Genomic DNA, 11,918 nt, shown 5'->3' on the forward strand with positions numbered 1-11,918 from the left:
TACATAAAAATAAAGTCATTCTGTTTGTACTAGGGTTGCATCCACAAACACATATTGATGGTTCTCATTTTAAAAAATTAGGGTGGCTCCCGGTAGATACAAGAGTTGCATTTCTAAAATTAAATTTGATGCATAGGATTATTCATGGGAAAGGCCCTTCTTATCTTTCAACTTCTTTACTTATGAAAAGAAACGTTCACAATTACAATATTCGCCCTAATGATCTGTCTATTTACATTCCATTCGGTGCAAAATTTCTCAAACTGGCTTTCACTATTCTACATCGAAATTGTGGAATCACTTGCCATGTAATATACGGCAGAATTCATCAACAATATTTTTAAACGTTTGCTGAAGAGGCATTTTTACAGTTAATTTGTACATTAAAATGGTTGCAGGTTTTCTATCTTATCATGTATATATGCAATTGAGATTCGTTTGACAGAGTTTTCATTAATTAACCGGCAGCAGGGATTTTGTTCAGGTTTTTCATTTTAGTACAGTTTTCTGTAACTTTATTTTGCGACATCTATATTATTTATTAGGTTGTCTAGTCTTAGTTAAATTGGACCACAGTGGAAATAAGTCCACGGACTTTTCTGTGTTATCCATGCACAAATATTTCCTTGCAGGTGTCTGTGTATTTTATAGGTCTGTTCTTTCTTTTATATTGTTGTTATTTGTGCTAAATAAATAAATAAATATATAAATAAAATAAAATAAAAAATTGCCCCTCCCCCAATCCGCTTTATTAATTTGTTCTGCCGATCACCAACGAGTGCATGAGCTTATCGCCCTGACCAAATAACTCGTTAGCTTTCCCTCTCCCCTCTTGAGGAAATTCTGTTTATTACATGCCAGCCACATTTGAGTCCTCCTCGCTGCCCGACCTCTGAGCAAAAGGTTTAAAACTTCCTCGCCCACTGACGATAAAAAACACCGTAGGTTATTCTCTCACTAAAACGAGGGAAAATACCTGTCCGTACACTAAGAAATCGATTACCAACAGCTTATTCTACTGAAAGCTTCGTTTTTGCTCCTGTTCAACGTTCAGAGGCGGAAAGACAACTGCTTGCGATATTGCAAGAATTTCGTTCAGCTTAAGTTGTACAGTCTACTGTCGTTTCATCATTGCACAACAAAAGCAAAGGATTGAAGGACTGGCTGTTGTCAGAGTGCGCATGCACAGGCATTTATTTGTATGTGGTGCATACAAAAATCAGGTTATAATGTAGATTGCGGTGTCAAAATGACATGCAGTACTTTCAACTATAGTGAGGCAAACAAGAAATAGACACTGCTTTCATCTAAAAAGAAAATAGGTAAGTAGGATCTTTGCTTTTTTATTAATCTGTCTTTTCATCGCAATAATTTTCTCTGCTCTGCTTGCACTTAAAGTTTTACAGGAAGGTGATCTTAGCGAGAAAGCGAATTTTTACTACAAGTTGTATCAGTTTGAGTTGCGTGACGTCATTGAAATCACGTGTGATTTATACTTTTTTCACAATACCACAATACTTGCTTGTGAGTGAAAGCAAACTGGCGGAATGGAAACGGTGTTGAAACAAAGAAAACATAAATTGTTGACTATTTAACTTGTCAGTTCCTTCTACATATATGGGTACTCAACGTAGGTATTCAAAAACATTGGTGAAGACCAAGTCTAAGATATGCACAGGAAATAGGTTTGGTCTGAGGTTCACTTTGGCCACAGTGACGAAACTAAATTTTGTTACCGAAAATATGTCTGATGCCAGCAATTTGCACGTAATGAGGCTAAGTACGAGTAGGTATTACCTGGGAAAATACCTTATACACAAAGCCTATTGAGAAATGTCACGTGATGTAAAACTATAGGCAATAACCCAATACGCTATCAACAAGCAGGTAAATGTCAAAGGTCATCAATCGATGACGTGCTCACAAACTGGTATGCAAACTGTTCAGTCTCGTCACTTTGCTGCAGGTTTCACGTCTATACATGGACAAAAACCCTGGAGGGAAACAAAGCTTGAGACCAACTGTACTCCACAAACTTTCCAACCATCTCTGCCATCTCGTGACAAAAAGTACTAGGTAACGGTAAGTTTTGATATACATTCAAGGTATTTTTAAGATGAAGGATCGACCCTTCAAAGAAACACTTCAGCGAGAACAAACCTGTCACCAAAGAGAATTGAACTCTTAATAGAAGAGCTGTAAATTTCAAATCTTAAAACATAGTGGTATTTGTTGAGTCACCTGAATAGGTAAAATAGTTTGCGAACCTCTATTGTAGTCTTTTCAACGATTAATACCACGCTGTGAGTACTGTTTGCTATAATGGCAATTTCAGAATCAGAGATTACATTTCCACTATGGTAAGCTGTGAGAATACTGGGCGTGTAGGAGAACAGAGAAAAGCCCGCATGTATGAGAAATCGATATATGAGTACAAATCGGGGTCAAAATTACCTACCACCAAGCAAAAAGTGTTAAGGACACTGTGCATATCTTCAAAACACCATTCACAATTCACAGGTAAATATGTAGAGTTCAGCATAATGATCGTGTTTTGATCATGCAAATCTTACTTCTAGTAATTTCTGATACTTTGTTTTATATGGCAGGTAGTTTTGTACGTCTACAAATCGAGTTAACATGGAGAAAAAAGTCATAAAGGAGAGAATTATGAGAAAGCAAAGTCTGTACACTTTGCCGCCATATTTATTGAAGGAAACGCATCTTGAAAAGGTTGATTTGTCAGTCAATAAGATTTCCTCGTTACCACCAGAAATGAAACATTTCCAAGACTTGTCGGAATTGATACTAAATACCAACAAATTTGAAGAGTTTCCAGCTATCCTATCGCATTGTAAACAGTTACGTCATCTTGATTTGGCCGGAAATCAAATCAAGTGTCTATCATCAAGTATCAGCAAATTAAATAACTTAACACAAATTTGGTTAGGTTGGAATGATTTTGCCGATTTTCCGACTGAGCTGTGCGCTCCTGCACTTAGAAATATGAAAGAAATTCACATTTCAAATAACAAAATCTCTTCTCTTTCGAGTTCAATTTCGGTTTTTGGTGAGTTAGAAGTTCTTGATTTGAGTCACAATCTCCTAGAGTCTCTTCCTGATGATGTTTGTCTCTTAACTTCGTTAAAAACTCTTCGAGTAGCACACAATTACCTTACTTGTCTCCCAGCGAAGTTGACGATATCACTGAGTTCATTGAAAGTACTAGATTTGATAGGCAATCCAATACAAGACCCACCGCCTGATATTTGCTCCCAAGGAGTGAATGAAGTCAGACGTTACCAACGTAAGAGTTGTTCGGTCGAGGAAGATAAATCTGCACAAGAAAATGATCAAACGCCAACACGATACAGACACCATGCAGAAGGTAAAGTTAGCTGAATTAATGTCAATGCTACCACATATTGAGGAAAGTGGCTTTTAGAAAATATTTTACACGAGAATTCAATTTCTTATCATTAATTTCCTAAAAGTCCGACACCTCCCCATAGGCATATATTGCAGGTTTAACACGTGCCTTTTGACATAAGGTAGCACTCTTCAATTGTGATGAATATGGATGTATAAAATGTCATTTATTTTAATGTGGTCCATTGTCACGATTGAAATTCATCTTCACCGATTGGATCATTGCTATGTTTTTTCCGTCGTCAAGTTAACAATCTAAATGACTTATCTAAGTTGTTTATTCTGTGGTGAGTCGTGACATTTTTGTTACCAGCTCTACCATCCACTAAAGCAGTAACACTTATTATTTCGTGACTTTGAAGGTGCTTAAACCGTAGAGTTGGCATACCATTCTAATCTCCTGTACACCTAAGGACATACATCACAACGGTCCACTATTGTAAACCATTGGATGCATGCCAAATGTCATGCTCCGACTCAAATTACCTGCAGAACTTTGCACACTGTCGTTACCTGACCTGTTGTCAGTTGTGCCTTACTTTCAGCAGTTCCCCGCCAATGCTATTGTTCTGGACACTTGATATCTTGAGGACAATGTTACAAACAGTAGACAGACTTTGAAATATGCTAATCCTTGTGTTATTACGCTTCAACAAACTTTACTATATTATTACTCCATTTAGAGTTTATATTAACTACATCGGCATTTTGTTCCGCAATAAACCAAGTAAATCATTATTACTCTTGCACTAACTAATTCAATTATTGGAGAGCTTGGGTGTATTAGTTCAGTTCATTTGTTAGAAATTGCTTTTTTATCTGACGGACTCGGAGGTGACATAAACTATATGTCGAGTGAATATAATAATAGTAACATAAAATGAAAATTAATTTATTTTCATGTTTCGATCGACCTGCCATAGTTCAAGAGCCCTGATCATGTCTCAGTGTACACAAAGCCGACTTTTCAACTCAAGTGAAGTAAACGAAAGGTGCGGTCTCAAAAATCCGCTTCAAGAAACGGCTACAGTCGATTTGAATGTTATACTGGTGTCTGCTAAATGTATAAATGCTCAAGTGATTGAAAGCTTATGCGACATGTGATACAACAAATTATTGTAGAATAAAGGTTTGGGGAAACGATGAAGTACGGAAACATCTAACTTCATACAGCAAACACTATGATTTTGACGCTATAACTATCTTTCTCACTTTGTCTTGCCTTGTTCACGCTCAGAGCAGATCGCATCGAATAGAAGGCGTTAGATCCCTCTTACTGCATACTGTCAATTATCATATGATACTTTTGTTTAAATGTCGAGTTTTCATCATTGCAGATTGCACTGCATCGATGTGTTACATCGAATTGTAAAGTCATTTATTTCCGGATCATTAAGCACATTGCGAATATAAAGGACCACGTTTGAGAAATTTTGACAAAAAACGTGATGAAGTGTCAGCCATGCAAGTCTTATCCCTCAGAATTACAGCGCTGAAGAAATGATAGATGAAAAGCAAAAAAACAGTCAAAGTGTAGATGAAAAGAAATCGGGAAAATCTACTTAAATTCAAGATTGATAGAGCGATATCATCAATAAAATATAATGTTACAGTTTCAGAAATATCACAAAAATCAGGTAGTGACTAATATAAATGGTGTAAAAAACCCATATAACGAAGATATGATTGGTACTTGAATGTTTATTGTAGATTTCTTGTAACAAATGTATATATCTTATTGGCACGATGACAATAGTTTAAGAAACATTTATGAAGAAGCAATACAAATCTTGCATCATGTGACTTATATGTCGGCATATATGCATACATGACTCGTCATCTTAAAATTTGGGAAAATATCACAACCTAGCTAAATGCTGAAATTGTAGGAATGTTTCTGTTTTATTTACGTGGGTTTATTTTTCCAAATATGGTATTAACAGGTAAAGATGACACTGATAGTGGTTCAGATCGGGTCGAAAGTCGCCAAGACAGTCGACCTTCATCATCAGTATCTTCAAGTGTTAGTAACGAAGGATCAACCGATGAGGAGTCGATGGTCGGAAAGTTTAGACGAGGCCAGTGTCGTGCATTTAAAGTCAAACCAAACGATAAGGTATTTGTTGACACGAGTTGAGAGTTATTTCATCGTTAAAAAAGATCGTAGCGTTGTCATGTTTTCATCAAACGTGTATTAGCTTTATTGTTCGGCCTGTAAGAAAGATTAACATAGACTTTGTTTCCATCGATACCATAGAATGGCATTAACTAGAGATTTAAAAATACTTATGTCGTTTAGCGAAAGGGCTTCAAAATACGTGGAAGTTTCTGATATGATTTTAGCAATATCTCAACCCCTTGACATCGCATACACTGAGTATCGCAAAGTGAAAAATGGAATTGATGGAATCTGCAAGTAGTGTGACTTTGACCGCGATTCAAAAGATCGTATCTGATCTGTAATAGTTGTATCGTATACCGTATGCAAGCTTCAATAGCTCGCTACATTTGAAAGAAAAATGAGAAATTTCCATGGAGAACTCAGTTATCAAGGCAATCAAAAACATCTCATCGATCTAATACTCATTTTTACCTCAAACAGGAAGTCACAGTAATTGCCCTGGATTCTACAATGCAGCTGGAGATACCACCAAATGCATTCAGCAAAGAACTATATGTGACTGCAAAAGCCCTTTCTCAACCCCAGGATCCAATAACCTTGTCAGATCACGAAGTTCCTATGAGTGATTACATCGAGTTTGGTCCCCGAGGATATTCCTTCCAAAAACCGATAACGTTTGCGTTTGAAACCGACAACGATGTTCTAGCTGACAAGACTCGTGAAGTTGTCGTAAGATCAAAATATGGAGATCGAGAAAAAGAACTTAAGACTTGGACGGTAGGCACGCTGTTTAAACAGACAATATTGTAACTTTTGAGCTTTTCATGTTTTTAAATTAATTTTTATCAAGAAAACAACACACGTTCATGTTCTCCCTAAAGTGCGTTGGAATACAAAGTATAGCCATGTAAAACATAACACATTGGGTGCAATATACAATGTTAGCAAAAAAAAAAATCATTGTCCAGACTACATGACACTAAGTATTTCTAGGAGTGGAGCAAATCGAAAATTATACCAATATAGCAAGAGGAAAATATAAAAAAGGAAAATTATCTAAACCGATTTGAAAATATTCATGGACACAATTCTGGTAAAAATCGGTGAAGAAAGGTTGAAACCGAGCAAGAAAATATATTGCAAATATTTCACCAACACTGGCGTATTTTCTGACCAAAAATATCATTTGAGAGCGATGATTTTTTAACTTTTGCTGATATACCTATTGAAATTTAAGCATTCGAAATTTAAATGTATTTGCAAGTTGCTAATAAAAGAAACACTATGTCATTTGCTTTAGGAAGGGACTTCTACCAAAGCGGAGATGGGTATTTTCACAGCAAACCGAATTATAAACAAACCACGGCAACAGGTTTTCACAGTCTCCGTTTCAGACATCGAAACTTTAGATATTTCTTGCATAAACAACGACATATCAGTGTGTTCTCAAGCAACAAAATACAACAATAATGACGTCATACTAAGTATGCAGGTAAGCCACAGACTAAATTTATCGAATCTTTTTTGGTTAAATACAAACCTCGACGCCATGTATGCTATATATGTCACTCTGGCAACATGTTCACTATCTAAGCGGTAACCTTGCCAGACCGTGCAGCCGTCTGTTTGTGATGGTAACACTTTATAAATGATTGGTAAAAAAATTATAATCAACTAATAGTGTTATAAGGGGAACAAACTTGTGCAATATGCAAAACGAGACACAATCATAATGTTCATTTTCCTCATGGGATTTTAATTTTAAGTATCATCTTAAGTGTAAAATTACCTCTTAAAAATATGCTCGGGAAAAAGCGCCTTCAATTAATCGTACACACTGTACGAAATTATTATTGGTTATATACCAGTAAACAAAGTATTGTTACATGTACCAGAAGTTTCCACGACAAATCTTCAATGCGTGTTTCCTGTAACCTGGCCCACCCTATTTAAAATAGAAGCTCAAACCTTACACTTGTTTCACATTTTCAAAAGTCGCGCATAATTTGGCTGAATTTTGCTGTTTCTGATACTCAAATAAAGAAGTTCCCGACCGACCTACCCTATTTCCTGAGGGCATGTTGACAGAAACAGACACGTTTCTTGTTACGCCTTATGTACGAAGTGTTGACAAACGTGTTAAAATACGTTTGATTTAATCCTTTCGCTGTTTTATGTTTTCTTCTTTTAGCTTCACATCATTGGTAACGACGTATTACTTCGTGCCAGTCAAGATGTTGACGGCAGAGACGGCTATTTTGGGATGGGAACCATACTTGATATAAAACTCGACGCTCATTTGCCAAATAAGGTGTCCTTCAGATTACCTCTACCGGTCCATGAAACTGGCATGAGCCGCGATGCAGCGAACTCTGATGGAGAACTTAAGACAGTTATTTTCAGAGACCAAAACGATGATAAATGGACAGATATTACTGATGACGTCAATCCGAATATTAATTTTAGGGATAACTCTGCAACTTTTGTCGAGCATGGGATACCACAGTAAGTAAATCATTACAACATCCATTCGATCAATATACCCATAGGTCCGCCACATCTCTCTCTCTCTCTCTCTCTCTCTCTCTCTCTCTCTCTCTCTCTCTCTCTCATAAATATAGGCATGCGCTCTCTGATCGTAAATTACGATGCCCTATTTATCTCTTTTTTGACATTACAGACTTCGCTGCCGTTACGTTGTAGTTGTAGCTGAGAAGTGGCTTAATTTTGAAGAAATCGCAAACGAAGCCAGCAGACTGGCAAGGAAAGGTTCCAAACTCGCTAAGTTCGTACTTCTTCAAGACATTAACAATCCCGAATGTCTGTACATCGACTGTGTAACCAAGGACAAAGCACGTAACACCGTTGAAAATGCCAAAAGAGACGGATATTCCTCCCTGGTTGGAAGACCAACCTCTCGTGACATTGACCTTGTAGAAGGTCAAGAAATCCATTTTCAAATACCTGATCAAAGCATTTCGATGACCGGAACAAATAGATTGGTGTTCAACTCCCATATCCAGAATGACGAACAGGTCATTGTTGATTTCAATTCTTCGCGTGACGTCAGCAAAGACTTTACAGGAATGGTAGATTTCTTGAAGGATCAAAGATACAAGTACACCAGCCTTCCATTCAAGATACCGAAAGAGGTAATTTGATTATCATATAGATAGATTTTATATTGAAATATGTCGCATTCGATACCATGCATGACATTCACAGTAATATGACATATGTCATTCACATGATATGACATGCAACAAATCTACATAACACCCATGACATTGTGTGTCTTTTGATACATATATATACAACTTTGAGTCTTGATCATTAAAAGTGTCATAAACTTTGCAAAAACACAAAAGTAGAATATTTTCTCTATTGTCGTCTATTCGCTTTCTTCTTTCTCTAGCCTCGTTTTGATCTGTTGGAAGAAGACGCCATCGAAGAACGACCTAAAATAGCGACTCCGTACACTCGCTTCAACAGTGAGTGCATCCAATCTTAATTTTCATGACCACTTCGATATGCGATGTTATAATACACAGAATCTAAACCAATCACATTTCACAATTCCAAGCCAGCGTAACCCTTCGCTGTCGCTGGCCATTGTTTAGACTTGTTTATTATGGGCAAACTCATCATATTGTACTGGTTGCTCATTTTAAAATTGTGGTGGAATGTTATACTAATTAAGTTGCTATATTATAAGTTAAAAGTAAGCGTTTCTTCGATATGTTTAACAATTTCCTTTTTTCCATACGAAATAATCATAGATAACCGTATCTGTTAACGCATGCGCAACACATTTCAATTCTCATTCTGTTCCCAGGTAAGTTCACTGATCAAGCGATTGAGGTGCTTGTAAATAAACTGAATCCAAAAACTGGATGGAAACCACTCGGTAGAAAACTAGGACTTAGAGACTCTAGTCTTGCGGCAATTGAGGTCAATAATTACGACGTACGTGAACAAATCTATCAGATGTTTGTTGAATGGAAGATGAAAGAAGGGAAAAAGGCTACTGTTGAAGTCTTGGTTCGTGCACTGAAAGAATTGGAACTAATCGGACTGGCCGAAGAGATCCAACAATTTTGTACGTAAAGAATTTTAGTAACAGTACAATGACCTGAAAATGACTTTGCATGCAAAGGACAGACAACCATGACTTACAGACATACACAGAAAGTCTGACAGACTCAATTGTACACATATTCATACTAACACCAGGGTCTACAGACCGAAGCTCTAAATAGGAAACGATCATCACCGATTATAGAGAAAGAGTGAGTGACAAGCATTACACGTGACTAATAAGCAGACATGTAAAAAAGCTAACCTTCCAAATCTCTTTTACCATCAGTGTTTTCTGTCATTTCAGGGAGACCATCTGTCAAACCAGAAAACACACAAATCAAGGAAAACAAGCCACCTCCTTCAAGGGCTCAGAAGAAAAGAGCTGGACCACTTCCCTTTCAAGCTACTGTCTTCAAGAAAAAAGAAGTTGAAGCGAAGAATAAAAAACAATTTCCTGCCAAGAAAATTCACGTAGAACCAACGTTTATAAGATGATAAATAAATACTTGATTGCGAAGGGAGTTTAAAATCATGGTACATTAATTTGTAAACACTACATCAGAATCTGGACTTATCGGGAATGAAATATTCACCCGTGCATTGAAAATCCGCAAAGTCCATCCTCAGCCTTAAGGTCAAAGACTGTGAAGCATCCACGATTCAATTCAAGGTTTTTGTCTTTGCCATATGAACATGATATTGGGTACCTATTTTATGCACTATGGTCGAATATTATGATGCATATTCAGACTTTGTATTCATGTGACAAGTGAATCCGTTCATTTGAAAATCGTCGCCGTTGATGATTGAACTTATTCATTTTCTCTCAGACAAAATTAATGAACAGCCTTTATTGTTTTGGTTTGAGTGAGATCATTCTAAGCTAAATCTAGGACTTGCAAATGTGATGTAAGCAACCCTAGAATTTTAATGTCGGCTATTGTAAGTTTGTCCAGGTCAATCTCCTTAGAGTAACAGAATCACAAAGAAGTGTTTTGATTGCTTTCCACATAGATGTGCTTGTATCATTAACGTTATTATTTATGACAAAGCAAGATAAATTACACTCAAATCGTTCAGATTTATCTATTTCATGTAATTTCCAAGTGAGTGACGCTCAGAGACAATCCAGCATTACTTTCAAAGATTGTAGCCTATAGTTGACTCAGATTACTTGATACAAGTCCCATAATCCAGTAGCTTATATCACATCAGTTCCAAAAACGTTTTCTTTAGGCTTGAGCATTGACTGACCCTGATAGATGATAATATATCTCACCATTCGAAACTCAGATATTTTACTAAGGATATTGATATTTGCCGCAGACAGACATGGTGTGAACTTAACCACACTAATGTAATTGGTGTTATTTTGTCGTCGATAACATTTCAATCAATATCAGAAATTTCAAAATTATTCGATAACAATAACGATATGGCATTTACATTTGAAGAATATCGGGTAAATAAACGTTTTCTATGTTTTTTGTTTCGAAGTCACATTTTTATCACCTCAGGGGATTTTCAATCGTACCTTAAAAAGTTAGTTTTTATGAGTTCATGTATCAAAAGTGTGTTCAGCTCTGAAAACAACGGTATCACCTTACAGTATAATTAATATTATGTCCTATGTATGACTAAAATGCATTCAACTGACCCCCCCCCCCCCACACACACTATTTGAAATCATCAGAGAGTCCAATCAACTGAATATCAATTAAACACAATTTGTGTCAGCTTCAAGCATCTGAAGCATTGTCTGCTTATCACTTAACTTTACGGCAGTGTTTGTGTCAGATACTGTTTGACACAGTTCAACTTGAACCCTGGCGTCCACACTCTATCTAAAGCTGAATCGTTCTACTATACATGGACTGTAGAACTGGACCTTTGTCTGTGATATTTTTAAAGACAAATCAAGCAATGAGAACCACGAACCACCGTGTAGTGTACATTATCCGTTGGGGACCCGGAAAGTCGATAGAACCACGGGATTGCCATATCCCAGTTCCGGGATCGCGCCCTTCCATTTATAAGCTCTGTATCGATTACTATACACAAAGGAACGACAAAGTGCACAAGGTGACATCGATTGCGATACAGATACATACACGAAAAGCCTGTGCCTAGATTATCATTAACGGTTTTCATATACAGTTCTTGGTGCAAAGCCAGAATGGTGACTTGACTCGATCACTGCTTTCCTCCTTTACTATTCACTGAGAGAAAAACGTTGAATGATTGAGGGCCAAATACATAGTTTGTCACATTCATGTAGACTAGATGA

At 36.8% G+C, this 11,918-nt stretch overlaps 1 protein-coding gene across 2 annotated transcripts; it reads left to right on the forward strand.

Moving 5' to 3' along the window:
* The first annotated feature begins 1,906 nt into the window (after positions 1–1,906).
* LOC139141738 (uncharacterized) lies at positions 1,907–11,115 on the forward strand. Of its 2 annotated transcripts, none has more exons than XM_070711364.1 (10): positions 1,907–2,082; positions 2,610–3,388; positions 5,373–5,545; positions 6,032–6,328; positions 6,852–7,043; positions 7,743–8,056; positions 8,232–8,703; positions 8,967–9,042; positions 9,387–9,650; positions 9,936–11,115. In XM_070711364.1, exons 2-10 carry the CDS (start codon positions 2,641–2,643, stop codon positions 10,124–10,126), a joined length of 2,727 nt encoding a protein of 908 aa, XP_070567465.1. In that variant the 5' UTR covers positions 1,907–2,082; positions 2,610–2,640; the 3' UTR covers positions 10,127–11,115. The 2 variants fall into 2 exon arrangements, with proteins under 2 accessions (XP_070567465.1, XP_070567466.1); XM_070711365.1 differs by having other exon boundaries at positions 1,984–2,076; positions 9,936–10,703.
* The last annotated feature ends 803 nt before the right edge of the window (positions 11,116–11,918 follow it).

Source organism: Ptychodera flava, chromosome 10 (assembly GCF_041260155.1).
Source record: "Ptychodera flava strain L36383 chromosome 10, AS_Pfla_20210202, whole genome shotgun sequence".
In the NCBI taxonomy this organism is placed as follows: domain Eukaryota; kingdom Metazoa; phylum Hemichordata; class Enteropneusta; family Ptychoderidae; genus Ptychodera; species Ptychodera flava.

Coding starts and splice junctions, on each gene's coding strand:
- LOC139141738 (XM_070711364.1), top strand. CDS start 2,641: ATGGAGAAAAAAGTCATAAAGGAGAGAATTATGAGAAAGCAAAGTCTG. Junction 7,044..7,742: donor ACGTCATACTAAGTATGCAG/GTAAGCCACAGA, acceptor TTCTTCTTTTAG/CTTCACATCATTGGTAACGA. Junction 9,043..9,386: donor TCCGTACACTCGCTTCAACA/GTGAGTGCATCC, acceptor TTCTGTTCCCAG/GTAAGTTCACTGATCAAGCG.